Below are 24798 nucleotides of genomic sequence, written 5' to 3'. Positions count from 1 at the left end.
ACTGGAGTTTCCTAAATCTTCTCAGACCTCCAACCTCCGATGGTGCCGTGGGGATGCCCCCGCTCTCGGCGGTACCATAAGCCCCAGGGGCCCCACCACGGGGCAGGGCTGAGGACTGGGCTGTTCCCTATGGGATTAGTAGCATGTGGCACTTTGGGAGCAGGACCAGGGTGGCGTGTGGCCTCTCTCTTTCCCCTTTCTGTGACAGGAAACTCCAGTCTGCTTTTGCTTCCCCTAAATGACCCTGAGAAGCTCAGCTGTAAGGCAGCTGATCCGCACACAGGGAGGCAGGTGGTGTAGACGGGGCTGCCGCATCTCACCTCATGGCCACGTGCTGGGGAGCAGAGCTCACATTAGACACCAGCCTGGCGCCTGTGATGCAGTCCCTCCAGCTCGGGGGCCCTGGTGCCCCGCCCGCCTCCCCTCTTTGTCTGCTCATCCAGGCTCCATCCACGCGGTCAGCTGGCTAGGCAACCAGTGTTTATCAAGAGCTAGCGTCTCAGACACTGGCCTGGGGATGGGGGTAGAGCGTCGGTGTGAGGGGGCCCCAGGCGTGAGGCCCCGCTCTGGGGGACTCTACATTGTACAAGAGGAAAAGCAGCCCCCAAAGATGTGAGCAGGCCCAAGTCGGCACAGTGAAACCCTGAGAGGTGTGTTCCATCCATCCCAGCGGGAGTGCCTCCTGCAGGAAGGGGGTCTGCCCACCTCCCTCCTGTGGGAGGACCACACAGGCGTGCTTGTTTGCAGGGGCCTCATGACTCACCTCTCCCTTGGAGCCAGTGGTGGCCGTGACGTGGTGACAGAACGCTCTAAGGGCTCCTGGAGAAGCCCAGTTACCTTCTGTTACCTTTTCCTCCAAGTCTCTTCTAAGATATGAGTGTGCCAGCAGAACCCCTTAAAGTGGTGCTGTGTTCGCTTCCGCCACAAACACACAGATGTGGGTGTGTGTGTGCACACATAAAACTGTGCAAAAGAGATTAAACTATCTCACGGAAACTATCTCTGAACAATGTCTCAACCAACGATGGAAATGACTTTAAGGCCTTCGGGTTCACAAGAGTTCCAGGTGCCCTTGGCTTTCTCCGTCGTGTGTCAGGCAGGAGCTTGTGCACAGGTGCTGCTGGGCTGTTACAGACACTTGGCCTCCTTAGCCACGGGCCCTCTGGGGTGGACAGTCCACATTCCAGGCCACACAGTTCACAGCAGGTCACAAACCACAGCGTCTGCGGGGGTGTGTGGAGAACAGGGCCTAATCCACAACAGCATCGACCCTCAGGGGTCTGTATTTTAAGTGGGGCTGGGACACGGGACTTTCTCAATGAGGTGCTGATGGAGGGCAGGTGCCTGGTTCTATCATGGCTCCAGGTGGCCTGGCACATTTCATGGAAAACATGAGTTCTGTGGTAAAAGTCTACGGTATATGTTTGAGAAAGAGAGAGAGAAGCAGGTGTCTGGAGGTGAATGTAACACACGGGCTCCCCGGGGCATCTGGTGCTCCCCGTGGGTGCTCTGTGTGCGCTGGGCCCCGGGAATCGGGCAGTGGCACTACGTGCCCTCCCTCTGCCCCCATATCAACATGTGTTAGTGCCTTTTACGGGGCATCTTTGTTGGGAACCATCCTCAACCACCAAGTGCGTTCTGATCCTTTTTTTCTCTCTATCAACTCTCCTGGACCAACTGTCTGATTCAGGCCAAGGTCCCATTAGGCAAGGTAGCTGTGTTATGCATCAACTCTCTTTTTGCTTAATATCGAGTGTAAGCTCTAGATGACTCTGCTTTTAGTAAATGTCTTCTTCATTAAAGATTCCCGTGGCTGAGTTCCACAGTCAGGTGTGACTTTTGTGAACCCAGCCCAGCCCCTTCCTCCTGCAGGTTAGAATACACACAGGAGGCTCGGTGACGTAACGTGAGCGCCTGTTCCTGTATTTCGTGGGGCTTAGCAGGGAACAGGAACAAGCGACACTGCTGTGCTTCGCGTTTACAGGGTGGCATTTCGGCCATCTTTGAAAGTGTCTGGATAAAAGCCCATGTAGTGTATGCGTTACTTTACAAAATCATCACATGGGGGTAGAGATGGGCAGGTGTGTCTGGTCTCCCAGGCCGCTGAGGGGCTGCTCCGGGGAGCAGGGCTGTCCTGTGGGTTATTCTGTGTCTCAGGTGCAGGAAGAGAGGACCAAGGAAGAGGACAGAGCCCTGGCCTGCAGCCCCGTCCCCGTCACAGCCGAGAGGAGGCGGAGCCTGTGGTACGCGACCCACTACCCCACGGATGAGAGAAAAGTAAGCCGCAAGGAAAGGGGTTTCTCGTTTATTTTGCTGCTTTTTATTATATTGCTGAATTCAGGTCACATGAGTCCACCTGCAAACCCAGATTGCTTAGTTTACAGGAGCAGTTTGATGAGGAAGTCTTAGTGCCCAACATCTGTTCAGAGAAGGGAACCCAGTGCTTCAAAAGGAAACCCCAGGCTCCATCAGACCCAGACTTTTATAGTTCAGTGCTTCTCCCTGAAGTCTCTTAACCCTAGAAGGAGAGTGTTCTTAATTTTTAAAAAAATGTTGTATTTAAAACAAACAAAAAACAACAAAGAGACCCCTTGGCCCTGGGCGGTAACAGCTTGGGTGGTGGGATGCACTGCAGAGAGTAATTCCCTGTGTGGGGGTGGCTGCTGCAGTGACGATGACTGCTCACACGGCCTTCGGGACACCGGCCAGTCTGTGTGGACGTGCAGAGCCCCAGCCTCTCGCTGTGTCGGGGCCGCAGTGTGGATGCCAGGGATGGGAGCACAGCTGTGTGATTCTTCATCTTTTCACCATTTGTTCACTATTTTCAACACAACCCAGCCACTGACTTGTTAAAATGGCCCATCTGCAATGTGGTGAAGACAGATACAATTCTCAGACGGGGTCAGCACTTTGCTTCCCAGCACGTTTGGGAATCGAGGAGCAGATTCTCTGATTGACTTGGTGGAAGAGTTTCTCTAAGACACGTGGTCCTAGTTGATGCCTGACTGTCATGGACTGAGAGACAGGGAAACAATGAATGAACTTCTCAGGGAGCTGGCAGCCACGTGGAACAGACGTGGTGCCCGGAGACCTCTGGGGTTTCCGGGGGCCCTTTCCTCCCATCACACGTGTCAGACTGTCCTGCCATGTCACTAAGCCAGAGAGACAGCACAGCAGTTTCCAAAATGAGGTCTGTGGGCCATCCCTGGGGATTCCTGGGACCCTTGCCAGGATCCACAGGCTCGAAACTATTTTTGTAATAATACTTAAGACATTCGCCTTTGGACTATGTTGACAATTGCTCTGATGGTACAAAAGCACCAACCAAGGCAGCAGCACGAACCCCCGCAGCCGTGGTCGTGTCCTTGGAAAATAAGCAGAAAGGCCAGTTCCACTTAAGAATATTCTTGATGAACCAGGAACAGTCATTGCTTTTCTTAAATGTCAACCTTGAGGCACATACCTTTTTAATATTCTGAGTGACACGAGGGGAGGTCCCCCTGAAGTGCTGACCCCTCGAGGAGGAGAAGCACTTGGCAGGTGAGCCGCCCAGGTCGACGTGCAAGAACAGCTGACAGACAGTTGGGGTGGCTCAGGTATGGACATTCAGCAGTTACTGGAAAGTGAATGGAGTGGTCCATCGCTTCAAGGCAAACAACTGACAGCATTTGTTGCCAGTGATAAAATGAGAACTTTTAGTGAAAATTAGAATATTGGAAGACTCGGATTTTGTGCAGTACAGCGTGTCAGTATTCAGCGGGGCTGTCTAATCCCTAAAGCACATCACCAGCACGTGCGGTCACAACGTGTGTGTAGGTAAAGGACCCGGTCCGGGTGCAGGATCCTCCAGGGGCTTTACTGATTCCACACACAGCTCACCTTCGGTTACTTCCCCATCTTGAGTTTGGGAGAGGGTCCAAGGAGAGGATCCACAGTCTGGATGGACTCCTGAGATACTTCTTTCTTTTCCAGCTGCATCGCTGGGTGAAGCCAGAGTTCCTTTAACTACTTCAACCAAAACAGTACCTCACAGCAGATTGAATGTGCAAACAGACATGAGAACCCAGACATTAAAGATACTCAAAAGTGTAAAACAACAACACTCTTTTCATTATTTTTTAAAACTATAGCTATTTGAATAAAATTATTTATGTGAACAAGTTTTTTTCCAATTTTTAATGAATTAACAAGTGAATAGTTTTAATGCCTCCATTTTAATTTCTAGCACAATAGGTACTGATGGATAGGACCTGCATAAATAAAAACTCTTTGGGACCTTCAGTGATTTTTAAGAAAGTGAATGAGTTCTGACCCAAAAAAGTGGGAGCACCTTTAGCTCAGCAGTTACTTGTTACTGGGGGGAGCCCCAAACCCCTAGCATTAATAGAGCTAAAAGGCATAATCGTGTCATAATTCTTTTGTTGCAGACAATACACAAATCTTAATCCCAGCCTGCACTGCACATCAAATTTTCTTTATTATGAAACTTCAATTTCTTGAAAAGTCAATACTTTCAGAATTCTGCAGACGTCTCAAAGGGTCCTAGGAATATAAAACCAAGCAGCTAATTCTATTAGAACAAAACACTTGAAAAAACGTAATCAGCTCTTTTGTAGTCATGTGGTTAATGAATGAGTGCTTACTGACTGTCGTGATTAAAAGTTAACATCGGAAACTGGAAAGGGTTATAAAAACAGCACCCTCCAGCTGCGTTATTCATGCCTTTGTATTTTGCCTGGCAGGTTTAACACACTAGCATGCAGCTAGCTGAAGGGATGGGGATGTGTGTAGTACAACTTTATCGCTGTGTATAAACATCATGATGCTTTCTGCTCACATATTAACGTGCTGTCCTGCATTGCTTTTTGCAGCTTTTATCCATGACTCAAGATGACTACAAACCATCTGATGTTAGTATATCCTTAGAATCCTCAATTTTGCGCGTGTCAGTGATGTAAAAGGGACATAAATGGAATTAGCCCCTCTGAGTGTATTTTAATGGTCTATAAAATTTCCATACATTTTTAAATAATTTTTTTGCAGAAATTGTATCTGGTTTATTGCTGTTAAAACACTGACTCATAAAACATGAGCTCGCGTATAAACATATAAAATGTTTTTAAACTTTTAAAAAGCCACGGTGGAGGGTTTGCCTGTTCCATGATTTGAATAAGAAGTCTTGCATGTCCAAGGACACACATATGTATGTGTGCGTGTATATGTTTATATGTATATGCATAAATGAAAAATTGTAAAGCTAAAGAGAGAAAAAAAGCAGGAAATTGTATTTAGTGTACAGCGTGCTGCAACATGGGAATTGCAAGCTGCAGCATCAGGTAGAGACCTGTGGGGTTGCTGTCTAACCTGAGAATTTGCTAAGTCCTGGGAGCCGCGCAGGGTGTGGGGCAGGCAGGGGGGCCCGGGCAGTGCTCGGGCTGCAGGCCGGGACCCGGGCGAGTCTGGAGTTCCTGTAGCTGGAGGATGGCTGGGGGGAGGGGCCGTGAGCTGAGGCTGGAGAGGAGACAAGAGCAGGTCCTGAAGCCTCAGCAGCCTTTCCAGGCTTCACACTTCATAGCGAGGACGGAGAGGGGGGCACGGCCTGGGGTGCAGCAGAGGTGGGCAAGGTCAGGTTTACCTTGTCCTGTGATGGCTCTGTGGGGTGTAGGTTTGGAGGGGGTGAGCAAGACTGTCTTGCTAGTGGGCATCACTGCCGACAGTGCTCGGCCCCCCATCGGCTCTGCACCATCCCGTGTGCCCACCTACCAGGAGGGAAGGAGGCAGGTCCGCACTGGGAACCAGAGCTGCCGTCACAGCTGCTTTTGCCCCGCCTCCCCGGCAGGGCCTGTTGGTGACTGTGAATGGCAACCCTGTGGATTACCACACCATCCACCCCAGCCTTCCCCTGGAGAATGGCCCCGCCAAGGCCGACCTGTACTCCACCCCACAGTACCGCTGGGAGCCCGCCGCCGACTCCCCGGGTAAGGAGCCGGGATCTGTCTTTGGTTTATCCTCCCGCAGGAGCTCTGAATCTGTCTTTGGTTTATCCTCCCGCAGGAGCTCTGAATCTGTCTTTGGTTTATCCTTCATTGGATTTGGTTCTTTTTCCTTTTTTTTCTAGCAGAGGTTGCTTCCTTCCATGGTCAGTCTGATGAAGCTCATTTCCTTAACTTCTGCCTAGCTTTTGCCCCTCCATCTTGCTCTGTGTGTTCTGTCCTTGGGTACAAAATAAGTGGCCTAATTGGGGTAAACTTTGAAAAATAAAAGGTAAAAAATTATTTTAAACAAGTCAACTTGTTTCTAGTGTTAAGACTATGTGCATATGTGTGTTTTACTCTTTCTGTAATTTGATGGCATAATCACGGCCAATAGTTCTGCTGGTTAGTGGATGATGTCTTCAGAAAGAGCTCTTTTCGTCTCATAAAAAAACCAAGAGCCCCAAAACTTGGATGAGGCCTTTCTCCCTTTTCTCTCAGTTTATTGTGTTGAAAGAAAGCTGCCCTGTTACTGTAGATGACAAATACATGCTCTGTACTGCTTGGGACGTTTATGTGAAATTCACATATTTGCATAGATTTTTATATAAAATAATCTGTCCCTCTAGAAAAGAAGGAGGGAGAAGATGAGAATGAAGAATTTGAGGAGGAGAAGGCCTATGAGGAGGAAAGGAGTGTCAAAGTCCATGCCATGGTCTCTGTGTTCCAGTTCATCATGAAGCAGAGTTACATCTGTGCCCTTATCGCTATGATGGTGCGTGCCTACGAGAACCCTTAACTTCTGCTTGGATTCTGCCCCTATATCTTGCTCTGTGTCCTGTCCTTGGGCACAGAATTAGTGCTGGAGGGATGGACGGTGCTTGCACCCCGCCGGCTCCAAGCCCCACCACCTCCTCCCGCCAGCACTGATGTCTTCATCTTCCCAATGTCTTGGCAGAGAATGGTCGCTTATGGTAATTTCTCATGGGCCCTTTATATTCTAGATTTCAAAGCCATGTCCTCTGTGCTAGCTAGCCCCCTCCTAAATATTAATACCTTTCTCTCAAATTAGCCTAAGTCAGACTGTCCCCTATTTTGCCGATCTTAAAGGACATATGGGTAGTTTTTCTAAGTGGCATTGAAGGTGTTCACGATTAACAAAGGCCACTTTTATTTCTTTCAGATAATGAGGGTTATAGTCACAGCTTGTCTTAGGTTTGAGACTTTATTCCATTTGAGCTGCAGCAAATGTTTACCAATCTAAGCGTCAAGCGCTGAGTCCCCGAGGGCTTCTTCTGGTTGTGAGCTCTCAGTTTACCTGCGTTTCTGCTCACCGCTAGGAACATGCTCATCTCCAGCATCAGAGCTTCAGAAATCGTCCTTGGGACCAGAGACAGGATAGAAAAGAAGGCCAATTTCTGCTCTTCCTAAAAACGAATTTTACTGGGAAAGCTAATTTATTTTGAGAAACTTATTTCACACAAAAGTCTTCAAATTTTGTGGCCAGTAGTGAGATCCCATGGACACCGTAAATGATAAAAAAAGAAAATATTCTATAATTCTAGGGGAAAAAATCACCTAAAGACAGGTTTCCTAGGCTCTCAGTCCAGAGGTCTCCTGAGAAAACCTGTTTGCACGTCAGCTTCAGCTTCTGCAAGGACCATGGCCATGGCTGAGAGCATGGGGAACAGAAAGCTCCTCAAAATTAAAGATGGCTCTTTTGGGGACTGCAAACTCTGTTCTCTAAATAATATGAATTCTGGGCTCTCTGGGTACTTTTTGACACTTTAAAGGTCAATCCCTAATTTACACTACAGCCAAAACTCTATTTGAAAACATCAAATAATTCAGATTCTGAACTCAAAAGAGTATACGTTTCTTTTTCTGTCTCTAAAAAGAAGCCAGAGAAGTTGGTTTCTTTATGTAAAGAAATGGAGCTTAAAAAAAAAAGAAAAACTTGAAATACACATTCAGTTCCTCAGTAGAAAAGAAATCTGTTGTAAAAGCAATGCAGGAGAGCAGATCTCTTGTTAAAGACGTGCTCTCGTCTGGTGCCATTTCAGTTGTTTTCATGGAGCCCCAATATTAATGCTTTAAAAGTGCCTGTCTTCCGTGGAAGTTCCCCCGTGGCAGCAGACTTTTAATCACAGACAGAAAGGAGCACGGTCTGTTAGAACTATAGATGTCTTTGTTCAAAAACACAAAGAGCGAAATCTTCACAATTTCTTTTTCTCCCTCTTTCACCCAAACAAGGATAATGTACAGGGGGAAAAATACGCTGGAATTATAATATCTGCGAAGATTACTTTCTTGGGTCCTCCACAAAAAAATGGCCAGGTCAGATCTGAATTTCATCCTGGGATAAAGGCATTAAATATTACCGACCTTTGATAACACTATTTCCAAGGAATACTATCTTCATGAAAATAATTCAGACTTGGTAATAGTTGTCAGTCACTCACTTAATTTTACTAAAAGCAATTTTAATTTCCAGTTTATAATTACCATATGTTTTAACCAACAGTTTTAAATAACTCTACATTTAAAAAGTTAGCTCTGCTTTCGGACAGATTTGCACATTGCTGCAAGGAAGTATTTGTTTGTTCTGTGCTGACTTTATTCATTTATCTTATTTATCTCAATACTTATCTGCTTTCCAGAAGCAAAACAGACTTGTAAAACATTTCAGACTTTACGAATAACTCTTGGTAATTCGTGATACTCAAGAATATGACTGATTTCAATTAGCTCCAAATAACAGCTAGAAAATATTTTTAAAGACCTGTTCACAGAAATGTGGTATCCGAGTTTATGGTATGAGAGGATAGATTTACTGAAGTTAATGGTTCTCATGAGCCTGATTTTCTAGAATGTTCCAGCAGCTGCCCTTTGAGATATCTTCTGGACCTGTGGGAGTTTGGTGTGAGTGAAAGATGTCTTGCCTCTTGCAGGGCAGAAGGGGAGGCCGGCCTCTCCATTCACCTGGCTTTACTGTTTGCGGTGTGTGGACACCTAACACTCTACCTCCTCCTGGAGATTCCCTGGTTCCTATCATGTCTGTCTTCCCGGCGGGTCTGCTAAGGGTGACCCCTGAAGCCAGCTTGTGTGCTGACCCTGTGGTCCCTGCAGCTTCTGTTTCTGAGCCCAGCTTGGCCACACTCACCCAGCACCCTGAAAAAATAGCCAACCCCAAGCTGATTCGGAAGAATAAAGGAGAAAGCAGGTTGCTTCCCATTCTGCAAAGCAGGGTGGAAAGGAAGACATTTGGGGCTGGAGGGCAAAGGACGTGGGGTGAAGCCCCCTGCCCGACCCTCTTCCTTCCAGGAAGTCGAGGACAAGTGCTAGCTCACAGAGGCAGCCTTTCTCCTCGCTGTGTCCCCTGCCGCAGCTGGGATGTCCCTCCATGATTTCACCACAACACCCTCCCTCCATAGTGTGAATGTTACTGACCTTTACCTGCTAGATAACGTCTAACTTAGCGGGGTGGGGCCTGTATGTTGTATTGACCGTCACCGTTTTCTCCTCCTTCCTTCCTGGAGGCATGGAGCATCACATACCACAGCTGGCTGACGTTCGTGCTGCTGATCTGGTCCTGCACTCTTTGGATGATTCGCAACAGAAGGAAATATGCCATGATCAGCTCTCCATTCATGGTTGTCTACGGAAATCTCCTGCTCATATTACAGTACATATGGAGTTTTGAACTCCCTGAAATTAAAAAGGTCCCGGGATTTTTAGAAAAGAAAGAGCCAGGGGAACTTGCCTCAAAGGTAAGTGAACAGCAAAGCAAGAAAACAAAGCATTCAGACAAAACCACGGTAATCAAAACAAACACATCCAAGCAAAAAAGTACAAAAATACGTTCCAAATATTTGCTGCTGCTTGAAATCATAATGTTTTTCCTAGCCCTCAGGAAAATGTTAATATAAACGTGTGGGCACTTAGAACAATTCCCCCTTCAGCTTTGGGAGAAGAATGGGAATATTAAGGGGTTCTATTTGCTGGCAAGAAATGTTCTTCTTTCCCATCTGTGGAATTCTTCAAAATACGGACCACTGCAGAAGCAACAGGGATCATGGAGAAATACATCATCTTCTGATACTTGTGCTGATGTCAGGGAAGGACAGGAAGTCAAGGACTAGCACCTTGAAGGGGACCACTGGTCCAAGTTGGTTTCCAGCCCAGATTGTCCTGTGCATCTTCCCGGGGCATCCCAGGCATGAATGCACCCTGGCACTGGACGGCATGCCAGCGTCCTCGGGAAAGGAGATTTAAAAACCAGTGACTTTCAGCTGAAATCAAGTGGGTGCCTGACTCTATCTCAAGTGGAAAGGTTCATGTAATTGCTCCCACTGAAATGCAGAGAAGGCGTAGTAGTTGTTGAAATAGGCTTATGCTTCAAAGACTTGATGCTCGTGTCCCTAATTCTCTCCTTTCAGATCCTTTTCACCATTACGTTTTGGCTGTTGCTGAGACAGCACCTCACAGAGCAAAAAGCTCTCCGAGAAAAGGAAGCTCTTCTGTCTGAGGTCAAAATCGGAAGTCAGGAAAATGAAGAAAAAGGTAATTAGTGCGTGAGGTGTGTGACGGGAGGAAGGGCCCCTGAGGACATCCAGGGGGCTGTGCTCCAGACCAGAGGGAGGCCAGGTGTAGACGTGAGCAGATAAATGACCGTGTCCCGGGGCCAAGTCCCCGTCCACAGGAGCTTCAGAGACCCTGTGTCATTTGATCCTCACAAAAGTGACTCCCACTTCAGGGAAGAGAAACTGAAGCTCAGGGAAGTGCACTGGGTTCTCCACGGTCATATTTACTGAGTGTTAGTACCAAGAAAGTGACTCAAATCTTCCAAATTCGAATCCTCTTCTTTTCAAAGATGAATATACCACAAAGTCAAAAATAGAATCTGATGTTTTGATGATCGATCACCTCTGTAGTTTTAGACCTGCTATATGGGTAAAATGAGAGCCTCTCACTCCCTACCTGCCTGGATGTACCAATAAATATCATTTAATGTTAGTAGAACGGCTTGGAGACCACTAGTGATGTGTGTAGCCTTGTCTGAAAAGGATGCCATAAAGGTTCACAGAGGCTGGGCTGGTAACCTTAAGACTAACCCGGTAAGGAGGAGAGAACCAACACACACCAACTCATCCTTTTCTTATAGTTTCTCGTTTAGACCTAACCATGGACTTACTTTTCAGCAACAAAAGTCTATAAGATTTGAATCTTGACTCTTTGACTTTGGATGTGTCTGTTAATAGAGTGATTAAATTCACCAGTTACTTTATATAAAGAATAGTTCATTTAAGATCAGCAGTTGCTCTGACCTCTCACCTCACTTGCATTCCCCTCACTCTGTGGATCTCCTGGTCATTTGAATACATTATTTAGATGTATTTAATAGGTTGCCTTAGTAACACAAAAATGAGTCATATATTAGCATATTTTAAAGTAAGACCAAATATAAGCTTTGCATTGCAGTGCATAAAACTATTTTAAACTTCGGTAAATTACAATTATTCTTCAATTCTAATTTAAATTAAATGATATTTGGCTTTAACTCTTACTTTCTTAGTTCTCTAAAAGCATACTTTTGGTTAAGATTATTACCATTAACCAAATCCAGTAAAATACTGCTAGGATTGTCTGGAGTCATGTTAACGGTTGGAATTTGAAGTTGTCGTAGTAGTTTTTATTCGTGTTATTGTTGCCTATGTATTTTTCCTCGATCCTGCAATAGTTACAGCAGGATATTACAAGTGGAATAGGTGTTATAAAAAGATGAGTATAAAAGTATTACCAAATGTATTTCTTTAAAAATATATTTCAAGAAGTTTAGGAAAATGGACTATAATTAGTTCCATAAATTCTGCCTTGTTTATTAGAACCATCTAAAATTATTTAATTCACATGGTAATGCATGAAATGCGTGCGCTGTGCGGCACTCCCATCACACCGGGCAGAATGTGGTTCTGGTCTGGGGACCAGCTCCATTGAACAGCATGGTCTTCTCTTTTGAAGATGACGAACAGGACATACAGGTGGATGGGGAGGCCCAGGAGAAGAAGGAAGAAGAGGAGGCAAAGGAGGAGAAGCAGGAGCAGAAGAAGGAGGAGGACGACGACAATGAGCAGGACATCATGAAGGTGCTGGGTAACCTGGTGGTGGCCTTGTTCATCAAGTACTGGATCTACGTCTGTGGAGGCATGTTCTTCTTCGTCAGCTTCGAGGGCAAAATTGTGATGTACAAGATCATCTACATGGTGCTCTTCCTGTTCTGTGTGGCCCTGTATCAGGTGGGTACACAGCTGTCCCTGTTTTTCAATCCTCACATCTGTCCAGGAACGTACGTGAGCTTCTTTCGACAAGACTCTAAGTTACTGTGACCTCGTGAAAACATTGTGTAAAGGGGTCGATGAGATTCAGACATTACACACTAGGAATCCTCAAATGAGAAGTAGCTCCCTTCAGCTTGTGCACTGATTTTAAATGTTAGGTTCTTAAAATGGTGGAGAAGTGGTTAGAGTGGGCATCCTTGTCTTATTCCTGGTCTTAGAAATGTCCATCAACAGAGGAATGGATAAAGAAGATGTGGTACATATACACAATAGAATATTACTCAGCCATGAAAAAAGAACGAAATAATGCCATTTGCAGCAACACGGATGGACCTGGAGATTACCATACTAAGTGAAGTGAGTCAGACAGACAAAGATAAGTACCATATGATATCACTTACATGTGGAATCTAAAATACCACACAAATGAACTTATTTACAAAACAGAAACAGACCCACAGACGTAGAGAACAAACTTATGGTTACCAAAGGGGAGGGGGGAGGGATAAATTAGGAGTTTTGTATTAACGGATACACACTGCTATATATAAAATAGATAAACAAGGACCTATGGTATAGTGCAGGGCACTATACCCAGTATTTTGTAATGACGTATAAAAGAAAAGAATCTGAAAAAATATATATATATATAGCTAAATCACTTTGCTGTACACCTGAAACCTATACAACATTGTAAATCAACTATACTTCAATAAATAAAATAAACATGACAAAACTGAAGAAAAACAAATGCTTGTGTAAAATGAAGTCAGAAAAAATTCATAACTTTTTCAAAAATTATTAATTAAAAAAATAAGTCTGGGGCTTCCCTGGTGGCGCAGTGGTTGAGAGTTTGCCTGCTGATGCAGGGGACACAGGTTTGTGCCCGGGTCCGGGAAGATCCCACATGCCGCGGAGCGACTGGGCCCGTGAGCCACGGCCGCTGAGCCTGCGCGTCTGGAGCCTGTGCTCCGCAATGGGAGAGGCCGCAACAGTGAGAGGCCCGCGTATCGGGAAAAAAAAAAAGTCTGTATCATTAGATTACACGTTTGAATAGTAGTGTAAAAACCGTGGCTGGATAATCTAAAATACTGGATAATATTCGATTCATTTGTATTTCAGAGTTTGGAATCAGAAAATCATGCGCATGTGCGTGTGTGTCTGTGTGTGTTTACAAATGTATGTATAATGCATTGAGTGCTTTAGTATTTCATTAATTAGAACATATGAAATGTTATATTGAAATGAGTTAGCCTCTCCACAAATTCCATGTAACTGATGACGGGTGGGAACCCGATGATGTACACAAGTGTAACAGTAAACATTCCTGCCGGCAACCAAGAAAACAAGTAAAGCAACCTCGATTAACAAGAGTCGATTACCTGTGGAGATGGAAACGTCTCAACTGAGGTCAATCACACTTTGAAATACCCTTTGAAATTCCGGGTAGATGTTCCCTAATGAAAACCCACAGGTTTTTGGTAGAGAGGGATGCCTCCCCTCTGTGGTGGTCTCACATTTGTATTCATACGGAATCACTCTGAATTTCAAAATGGAGGCAAGTTCCCCAGCCATGACCACAAGCACAGAATATACCTCCCTGAAAGCCTCCCGTAGACCAGATATAGACCAGACCTCATGCCGAAATAAACATGATTAATGATGATGATACAAACATCATTATTTCATCCTCAGAACAACTGGAAAGTAAGTACTCTTGAGGAGGAAACAAGCTCAGGGTAGCAGCTTTGCCCAAGGACACAGCTCACAGCTTCTGGTGGAACCGGATTCCAATCCACAGCCACCCAACCCTACGAGGAACAGAGCCTCAAAAACTAAATATGAACGTGCCTTTGTTTTCAAACATTCGTAAATGGAATCACCTGTCTTCTTTGACTAAAGCAGGTGTTTTTGTGCGTTTTCCTTTTCTTATCTGTTGTTCAGGTGCACTATGAGTGGTGGAGACGGATCCTGAAATATTTCTGGATGTCAGTGGTTATCTACACGATGCTGGTGCTCATCTTTATATACACATATCAGTTTGAAAACTTCCCGGGCCTGTGGCAAAACATGACGGGATTGAAAAAAGAAAAGTAAGTAATTGTGGTGGACAGTGGGATGGAAAATGACAAACAGCATGAGGTTGTGAATGTGTGTCGTTCCAAACATCTTTCTGGGAGGTTTTAGTAAAACATGACATCATCACTGGCTATAGGTTCCTCCAGAACTTATAGCCAGTGATGGCTATAAGTTCTAGAAGAATGTACAGATGAACCAGTTTGCAGGGCAGAAATTGAGACACAGATGTAGAGAACAAATGTATGGACACCAAGGGGGGAAAGTGACGGGGTGGGGGTGGGGGTGGGATGAATTGGGAGATTGGGATGGACATATATACGCTAATATGTATAAAATGGATAACTAATAAGAACCTGCTGTAGAAAAACATAAATTAAATAATATTCAAAAAAATAAAGTTTCCTCCAGAAGAGGACTCAGGTCTTGGTCACTTGGGGTTCTCAAGACCTTGCCCGGAGCTTTTAGCACATAGTAGGTACTCAATAAATAGCAACTGAAAAGTGAATTTTCCGCCCATTATTAATGACATGGCATTTTCTAGTGTCGGTTTCATGTGAAGCACACCTGCCCGGTTCCTCACTGTCATGCTTCCTCCTTTCTTAGCTGGAGCCCAGTTCCTCATCAGTAGGTTCATAAGGTAACACATCAGCGTCTCCTCACTGATGGAGCAGGTGCTAAGATCTAAGGAGTAGTTGGTGCCACAGGAAAAGTGCTCAGAGACTAGAGATGATGAAATCTTTCTTGTGCATGAAATAGATAGGAGTCTAGGCTTTTCTAATTTGCTTCTGTAAACTTCTGAAGTTCGTTTAGAAATCCCACCAGAACTGGGCATAGAACTGAGTATCCTGAGGTGGCCAAGAGGAAAGTTTAAAAGGAGGGTTCACCGTGTAGCTAGACTAATATATCTTTAAGTCAATGCAGCAAATATTTCTTGAGTGCCTCCCCTGGGCCAGACACTCTTCTGTACCTGAAGATGCAACAGGAAGCAAGAGAGACAGAGTCTGAGCCCTGTGGAGTTTATAGTCCAGGAGAGGAGACAAACCAAAAACCTACGTAGTGTACAAACAAATCAACTGCAACACGTCTGTGAAGGAAACAGAAACAGGTTGAGGTATTGAAGAATGGGGGACAGTAACTAGAGATGGAATAGTCAGGGCAGGCTTCCCTGAGGAGGCGTCATTTTTTCTTTTGGCTGCGCCACGCAGCATGCAGGGTCTTAGTTCCCCGAGCAGGGACTGAACCCACGCCCTCGGCAGTGAAAGCGCCGAATCTTAACCACTGGACAGCCAGGGAAGTCCCTGAGGAGGTGTCATTTTAAACTCTTGAAGAATAGGACAGAGCTTGTCTTTAGAAAACTGTGTGAGTTGGGAGCTGGGAGGTGGACGAACATTCCAGAAAAAGCAGCAAATGCAAAGGGCCTGAGGCAGGGCAGACTTTGGTGTGTGTGTGTGTGTGTGTGGAAAGGCAGGAAGGCTGGGCTGTGGGGAGCAAGGGGAGAAGTGGGAAAGGTCAGCTAGGCACCCGGAGGCGCAGGGCTTGTAGGTAGTGATGGTTTGCATCTCATTCATGGTGAAATTTCTAAAAGTCTTTAAAGCACCCTTGACTGGCTGAGGAAAAAGTGATGTGTGTGGAGGCCAAGAATAGACACAGGGGCTTCCCTGGTGGCGCAGTGGTTGAGAGTCCGCCTGCCGATGCAGGGGACACGGGTTCGTGCCCCGGTCCGGGAGGATCCCACATGCCGCGGAGCGGCTGGGCCCGTGAGCCATGGCCGCTGAGCCTGCGCGTCCGGAGCCTGTGCTCCGCAACGGGAAAGGCCGCAACAGTGAGAGGCCCGCGTACCGCAAAAAAAAAAAAAAAAAAGAATAGACACAGCAGCACGGTCAGCCAGCAGTGGGGGGTCCTGCGAGTGAGGATGGCGGCTCCATCTAGTATAGGAGGTGCTAGAAATGAAAACGAGGACAGATTCAAGGGTCGAAGGAATGCAGATGGTGGGGACCGGAAGGCAAAGAAAGCGTCCGGGGAACGCCCTGATTGGGGCGTTTTGCACGAGGTAGACGGTTGGGCCAGTGAAGAGCAGGGTGGGGAGAGAGGGGTGGAGAACAGCTCAGCTGCTTCAGGAAATGGGGAAATCGAGAATGCTGTCTTGAAAACACTCAATATGAAATCACTGTGAAACAGCCAAGTTCCAGGAGCCGTTCGGGTAGGAGAGCCCACCGGGGAAAGCCGTTTTGTCTTGCAGGCTGGAGGACCTTGGCCTAAAACAGTTCACGGTGGCCGAGCTGTTCACGCGCATATTCATCCCCACGTCCTTCTTGCTGGTGTGCATCCTGCACCTGCACTACTTCCACGACCGCTTCCTGGAACTCACGGACCTGAAGTCCATTCCCAGCAAGGAAGACAGCACCATCTACAGGTGAGCCCGTGCAGGAAGCTCCAAGAAGGCAGCCTGGACCCTCCCAACCATCTCACTTAGAATCTCAGCCCTGAACTTGCCATGAGTATCAGCCTGTAAGTGGGGAAAAAATGAGAAAAAATGCGGAATATTTGACGGCTCTTTGTGAAACAGTTGGTAGTGGTTTATGATGGTTCATGCAGTGATCTTGACAGGCACGTGAATTCGTTCAGAGTAGCTGTGTAGACTGGAATTCCTTAGCGGTGGTGATGTGTCTTTTGTGTCCAGGCTGGTGAGGTGTTTTTAGAACATTTACAGAATCTGGCTAATTCGGAGGATGAGTTTTCTGTCGCACTAACGGGCAGAGAAGAAGTCGCTGTGAGTGAGAGCGCAGTGCAGAATTCTACCTTCCGTCTTGGAAGGGGAGAACCTTGGCTAAAAGGAGAGAATCTGCCATCTATGAGTAACCAGAATAAGATTTAAGGAAAGAAAGCGAAGGCAGTGTTTTCTTTCATCAGTTCCCTGCTGTGGTCTGCCCATCAATAAACACAAATTGTTTACAAGTAGCAGATGGATCTGGCTCTCCCTGGCCATGTGTGCTGAAGCCACGGTGGGTCATCACACATGCCTAGATCTGCTCCATCACGGGGAAATTACAAGCACTCGTCTAATGAACCTTGATACTGATTTTCCTCTCTGCTTCACATAATAGCCTGTGATTCAGTTCCTGGAAAAACACTTGTTAAGTAAATAAGGGAGCAAAGTGCTGTATTCAAAGGAGCACAGATGCCACAGTTGAAAATTCCCCTTAGCTCTTTTTCAAGGGAAACAACGTGTCCATCCAAAGAAGGTGCAGCAGTATCTCATCACGCACAGTTTATGAAATATCAAACTGTCTATGTTGTGCTGTGCTAAGGAGTGGAATTACGGAAAACTGAATTTGTTGCACAGAGTTCCTGTTAAGTATGTAGAACCTGATTGAATTATGTAGGTTCTGGAGAAGGACAGCAGCCTATGTCAAGATGTGTTCTCCCTGCTTGCTCTGGTGTCCTGCCAGCCCATAACCCCCTCGCCTGGCAGGACAGGGAAGGAGGCCAAGCAGTCTGTTCAGTCTGAGACTGGAGCTGGCCCTCCTCTGGCCGCAGCTCAGCCTGAGCACCCCCCTTAACTGTTGCTTTTCCAAGAAAATGTAAAGGGCGAGGCGAGAGCATATAATGGCAGCCACCTGAATGGTTTAGGAATGCAGGATTTCATTTTTGGTTCTATGAAAAACAGTTTTCTAGAAACTCGAGGAGTTCAAAGGACTCACTCAAGTTCGGTGTTTTGGGATTTCATGCAAGAGTCCCCCAAGTTTCAACTTGGAACATAAGATACGTATCCCATCTTTTTTGCAGCTCTTTTCCATTGTAGTATTTTCCTTACTAGCAATTTTCACCTCACGGTAGTTTTAGTCCCTAGAACGCTAGTAAATGGCTACATTAAAATCAAAATGATGAAGAAAAACGTATTTTCGGGGTTGGGATTGACTGTCCCGCTTTGCCTTCTCTGTTCCTACCCGCTTAGTAGATGCTGGGGAAAAAAAAAAAACACAAAACTCCCAAATTGGGAATAATCAATGCATTTTATCCCTTAAAGTGATTCCAGTCCTGTTGTTTCTGTGAATAGCCAACTGTCCTCTTTCCTGTTTTGTCTGTCGTTTTTGTGGTTTGTGTAGGCCCTGTAGGCAAATGTCACTTGTGTCTGAAGCAGAATTCGTTGTGTTTAGCCTTCCACAATTTATAAAGTTAGCATTATGAAAGTGTTTTATGATATACCTTATGTGAAACTATTATTAGTTCTAGGTAGGCATCCTCAGGAATATCATTTCCCTTATATACTGATAAAATATATAATATAACATAATCACAATGTAATTATTATATAATATATACTTAATAAGGTACTAAATAGCCACTCCTTACTTAAATGTCCGTCACTGCAGTTTGGCCATAATTTGTTTTAGAAAGTCCTGTGATGCATATAGAAATAGAATGAGTTTTTTCTGTCTTCAGTTTTAGAACACCTCAGAAAACAGTATGTTGAATATGGACATTTAGGAGGATTTTCTTCTTTTAATTCTGGGGAAGGAGCAAGAATTAATGCTTTCCGTGGTATTTTATCTGATAAATGCGTTCTGGACATGTAAACCTTACAGATTCCTGACAAGGTGTGTGACTGGGTGGGAGGGAAGGAGAGACTGTTACCGTCCGGCGATTTCCCGACTCTGATTTCTCTGCTGCCGAATCTCGCTGTCTGGACCCTCCTCCAGTGCATGAAGCATGTCGGTGACACATGTGGTGGTGCAGAGCTTACGGGACATCAGCTCCTCCTCTCTGGCTAACACTCTCCTCTTTCTCTCTCCAACTGTCCCCCGCCGCCACCGCCTGCTTCCTTGTGCCCCCGCGTAGCCATGCCAAGGTCAATGGGCGCGTGTATCTGATAATAAATAGGTGGGTACCTCAACGTTTTCTCTCTCGGTTTCCTTTTTGTTAATGGTCTCTGGGGGTGTTAAACGCTTCATTAGCTTGTAAGTGGAAAATGGCATCATCAGACAGTGGGCGTGGCCTGCAGGTGCGCTGGATGTCTTTTGCAAACCCAGCCATTCGGCGTTTGGACCGAACGGTGCTGCCGAGTGGACTTGGAGGTGGCCGCAGGTCTTCAGCTGGCCCTCGGCGTTGGCCTGGCTCAGCCGCAAGCCCCACTGACGTCACCCTTGGTAGCATTGGTTCCCGGCTAGCCTGCGAGCCCACCTCCCTCTTGAACACGTGATGGAGAGTTCAGCTCAAGAACCAGCTCCTCCACAGACCTGCCCAACACTGCCGGCTCCCCGCTGAGCGGAACTGCCCTTGCTCTGAATTTCCGGGGCACTTTCTCATCACTGTCCCCCGACACTGGCCTTCAGCCCCTATCTGTCTGGCTGTCTTGTCTCCCCTGCCCGAGGCCTCCACCCCGCAGGCCCGGGGTCCCTGTAAAATCCATCTCACTTACCGTGGAGGCTTAACCATTACTGGACCCTCAGTAGATATTCCTGAATGAAGTGACAATGGTCACAACAATCTATGCTTAAGAGAAAATTAAAGCATCAGTTTCTTCAAATACACGTCTACTTGAAAGAGCAACGTATTGAAGGACGGTATTTTACATGACCCAACTTCACGATATATTTGCTTTCTGCCAAAAAGGCAAAGCTGGGCAGTACCTTAGAAGCATGTCACCCAGCTGGGGAGATAAGCCATGCAGGTGACCACACATAATAAAGAGTGAGCTTTGACATGTGCCGTGTGTAGAGTTGTCCTCAAGTGCCCTAAGAGTTCAGAGAAAAGAGCCTTTGGGGTCTGCTTTGCCAAAACTCTTCTTACCTTATCAAGTAGGTGAATTAAAATGCCCAATCCCATAACTTCGTGTCATTAGTAATCAAGTCAGTAATTTAGGTAATAGAAACATGTATTTTGCAAGAAATCTACTTAACAAAATAACCCTGGGAAAGATTTGTTGGTTTTCTAGTCGTTATCTTAAGTAAAATCCCAAGGCTGACAACCAAATAGCAAACCCTAGGAGGCAGAACTTCTAGAAGGAGGTGTAAAAACTTAGCGCACCGTGTGCAGATCTCTGCAGAAGAGGAAGGAGGCTGGGCTTGCTCCCTTTGGGGCCGGTTCTGTGGACAGCCTGAGAGAGAAAAGTCAACCTCAGGTTTTTAGCTGCCAGGAAGAGAAGTAAGACAGAGACTCGAACCAGAAATCTCGAGCAGCTGCATCAATCTTATCCCTCTAAACATAAGGAAGCACAATCCCTGTCTCTCTCCCTCAGTGCTTCTCGTAAAGTATTGACCATTTGCTTTAAGAGGAGGTGGCTGGGGCACCCCAGAGGTCAGGAATTGGTTTGATGGGCTCTGATGGCTGATACACTTGGCCTTCCGTATCCGCGGGTTCTGCATGCATGGATTCAACCCATTACAGATCAAAAATATGTGAAAAGAAAAAAAATTCCAGAAAGTTCCCCAAAGCAAAACTTGAATTTGCTGTGAGCAAGCTACTATTTGCATGGCATTCACATAGTATTAGGTATTGTAGGTCATCCAGAGATGATTTAAAGTGTACAGGAGGATGTGCAGAGGTTATATGAAAATACTACACCATTTTATATAAGGGACTTGAGCATCCGTGGATTTTGGTATCTTCGGGGGTCCTGGAACCACTCCACCATGGATACCGAGGGACGACTACAAGTTTTGGTCCCCGTTGTCCCCGACTTTTCTCTTGAGAGAAAGCCTATGCCCATTACCCCAAGTCACAAGGCCAGTGAATCCACTCAGGAGTTCTTAGAATGATCTAGATGCAAAGTCATCTAAAATAATTTAAAACTTGAAGCATTCCACCATTAGGTCAGTCTTCTTTCCAGTGGAATCTCTCATTTTTGTCTGAATGCTAACATTTTAAGAAAGGCCAGAGCTCTGCCTTAAGGGACACGTGACCTAACAAACCCGTCCCTCTCTGGATAATGTGTGCCTCTGAAAGGCTGCACGTGAAGTGTGTCCAATGATAGGGTGAACCTTTTATTTAAGTAAATAAGCTTTCCATCTCCCAAAATTTATTTCTGTACGCTCAATGCTGTTTTATAAGGAGAATAATGTGTTTGTAAACATGAGTTCCAGTGAAAGAGGGGACATAGCTACATTTGACTTCTGCGTCGATTACAGTTTAGACTTGACCTTACGAGGCGTGAGGTGGCGGGTGTGTTTAGGACAGTGGGTGACTGGTGAAAGTTTGATGATGTGAAGAATTGCAGGAAGTTCCAGCTGAATCTGTAAACAGACTGACTTAGAAGATTTTAACAGGAGTAATGATTATTTCTCCCGCATATACACAAACCAGAGCCATTATACCCAGTCTTGCCTAGTAGATTATTTTTGGAGGAATGACTACCACACAGAGTTAAGATGTGACATTAAATTGAATTAAATTAAATCAACTGCTCATCTTTGAATACAGTTTTCTCAAAGTGCTTAGGAGTTCCAGAATATAATCTTAAAGACTTTTAAAACTTCTACTTTAAATATTACTTATAAATAGTACACATTTGCAAGAAAGTGCCTTTTTTCTAATAGTCTAATGAATGGGTTGAGTGCAGTTTACCTTGGAGTAGTTATAAATAAATAGAATTTAGGCCTTAAGGGATTTTACCGTAGTAGAATTTCCATTTTCTTTATTGGAAAGTAGCTTAATATGTGGCTTTTCAAAGTCAACTCCTAGTACAGACTTAAACCTCTTCAACTCTCCATAATTTGTTTCTTTGGTTTCAAATTAGAATGCCTCTCCAGTGTATAGAATTCACTCAGCAAACACTCAGGGAATGATAGTGTGCACCAAGCAGAGGGAGGTGAGCAGAGTGAGACTGGATTTCTGTCCTCAAGGAGAGAATAAAATGATGTGGACACAAATTGAGAAATGCACACGTTGACTTACAGAGCTGCAGAAGCATGAAAGAGAGAGGGTGGGTGAATAAACAGACAAAAGTCACCTGCTCTGTTGGAATGCAAGAGGAGAGAACCATCGTGGCTAAGAAATAGAGGATTAAGCTCAGAGCTTGGATCATCATAAAAGCAAGACCAGAGTTACAGGCGAGGTCAAGAAAATGCAGAAGAGAAGGAAATGGGCTCCCTGAGGGGAAAGACAGGCAAAACGGTGGGATTTAAGGAAGCTGGGGCGGGGTCCGGGAGAATCTGGTTCATCAGCTGGTCGGTTTGGATCCCAAAGTGGAAATCATCCACCAGTGATGGGATAATCCACACGTGAGGATCAGCAGAGAATTACAAGCATCCTAAGTTCCTTTGCTGGAAGTTTCAGGGAATGTTTTCTTCACTAGAGGGTGGTTTTTAATTTAGTCTTTGAAAAATCAGGATCCCTTTTTAAAATTAGTTAGGGGGAGGTACGTATCTAAGTTAAGGTACACAGGCTTTCCTGGGGAATCGATACAGCCGTCCGTGACAGCAAAGGGGCAGCCAGTTCTGCCTCGACCCTGCCCTGGGCAGTCGGACCCCAGCCCTGCAGCAACCCACCCGATCTGGCCACATGGCGGAGGGAGGTGATGGTGGCCATAAGAGGCCCTGGGCATTGAGACTATCAGAGACGGATTCTCGAGGGAGAAACGTTTGCACTGTTCTCTGAATGGCCATTTTAACACACAAGCCATTAAGGAATATGCTGATGACAGAATTAGAGTCCAAATTGAGCGCCCACCCCAGCAACCTGTGCTATGTGGTCCCACACGAAGGTGTGTCCTGATTCTGCCTCTTCCTTAGCATGAACTGATGATGCGGATTATCAAAAAGTATATGCAAATCTGTCGTTAGCAGATGGTTCTTTACTCTAAAAATGTCCCTGTGTACTGAGCACCGTGTTAAGCACTTAACGGAAATCACCTCCATTTTCACAACATTCCAGGAAGTGGGCACTGTTATTCCATTTCACAGATCAGCAAACTGAGATTTAAAAGACACGGCAAATATATACTGGGTTGGCCAAACAGTTTGTTCGGGTTTTTCAGTAACATTGGAAAAACCCCAATGAACTGTTTGGCCAACCCAATGTGTATATATACATATATATATATATATATATATATATATACATACACATGTATAACTGAATCACTTTGTTGTACACCTGAATCTAACGCAACATTGTAAATCAACTATATTTTAATAAAAAAATTTTAAAAAATAAAATAAAAGACATGGTAAGGAACTTTGCCAAGTCCTCTCGCTAGTAAGATGTCTAGTTGAGGCTTGAATCTAAGTCGTTCTGATTCCAAAGAGCATGCTTATTGTTCTGGATTGCCTCAAAAAAAAATGCTCTGAGAAAAATGAGAAAAAAACGAAAGTCGAAAGGATTCACACAAGTGTCTTTTTAAAATAGAAACTCCAACCATGCATTGAAAATACTTTCATCTGTACTCATTTTATGCACGCAAATTTTCTCGGTGAAATTTCAGATGGCAAACGCCTAGGTTGGTAAATTATAGCCTGATACACGCTTCCCCTTTTGTCTTTTCTTTCTTTTTTTTTTTTTTTTTTTTTTTTTGTTGGCCCTGTGTTACAAGCTCGGAGGTCAGGCTGCTCCAGAGGGCATCAGTGTCACTGTTCCCTCACGAGGATGATGTCAGAGGGGAGGTAGCAGCATTAGACACAGGAGCTCTCTCCCCTCTCCCCGACACCCCCAGCTCCATCAAGTCCCAGGTCTCCTGTAACTGACAAGTTTCCAGAAGTAGATCTTCCGGACTTACTTCCAAAAGGTTTAGTCTGAGGTTCTTCTGTGATTCCTTCGTTCAACAATCTCCCCTCAATCTGGACAGCACTTTGGGGGTCTCGTGGCTGGAGGACTTTTTGTTACGGAGCCATAGTGGCAACTGCAGAAACAGCCTCATCTCTGGGAGTTTCCCTCCATAAATAGCACTCATTACTGGAAAGTTGTTTTCAGTATCAAGTCGTGGCAGTGCCGAGGTAGATTATATAAGTGGTCATACTTCCACAGTAAAATCCACAAATTTCTGTCATTGTGAAAGTGGCTTCTCACTTGTAAAATGCAACCCCTTGCTTACCGTGAAGAGGACATAGAAACATTGACATTTGTGTAGCACCTGACTTTCACCTTAATACCCTTTAATACGTAGAGTCCTGATGAAGCAGGGACAGAAAAGAAGTACCCTGACAGTTGAGGCACGGAGCTGGTGTAGGAGATGTGGAACTACAGTTTCCAGAATGGGGAACTTCCCCAAAGGTGGAGGGTCAATTGTCTACCTTAAGAAAATAAGCAAGTGTATATCTGCACAATTTCTTCTACCATCCTCAGAACGTTCTTTGTTCATTAAATGAACAATTCGTTTCTGACACTCTGTCATTTACCTACTTGACACCCTGTTAAAAAGAATGACTTTTGAAGGAGAACCTCTCTAACAGTCTAAGGGCAATGCAGATTCATGA

At 45.3% G+C, this 24798-nt stretch overlaps 1 protein-coding gene across 1 annotated transcript in view; it reads left to right on the top strand.

The window, feature by feature from the left end:
* Nucleotides 1-24798, top strand: part of LOC307197275 (piezo-type mechanosensitive ion channel component 2-like) — a gene marked incomplete at both ends in the record, with an annotated part of 35178 nt that overhangs the window by 4295 nt on the left and 6085 nt on the right. Inside the window, 8 exons of the mRNA XM_079943038.1 lie at nucleotides 2158-2277; nucleotides 5840-5978; nucleotides 6602-6747; nucleotides 9512-9742; nucleotides 10412-10535; nucleotides 11994-12268; nucleotides 14255-14403; nucleotides 16629-16802. Of these exons, the coding sequence (XP_079799164.1) occupies nucleotides 2158-2277; nucleotides 5840-5978; nucleotides 6602-6747; nucleotides 9512-9742; nucleotides 10412-10535; nucleotides 11994-12268; nucleotides 14255-14403; nucleotides 16629-16802 (1358 nt within the window). The remainder of the gene's footprint in view (nucleotides 1-2157; nucleotides 2278-5839; nucleotides 5979-6601; nucleotides 6748-9511; nucleotides 9743-10411; nucleotides 10536-11993; nucleotides 12269-14254; nucleotides 14404-16628; nucleotides 16803-24798) is intronic.

This window comes from Stenella coeruleoalba (assembly GCF_951394435.1).
Source record: "Stenella coeruleoalba genome assembly, chromosome: 14".
Taxonomy (NCBI): domain Eukaryota; kingdom Metazoa; phylum Chordata; class Mammalia; order Artiodactyla; family Delphinidae; genus Stenella; species Stenella coeruleoalba.
The sequence above is the reverse complement of the archived record's forward strand: the minus strand, read 5'-3'. Positions and strand labels throughout refer to the sequence as shown.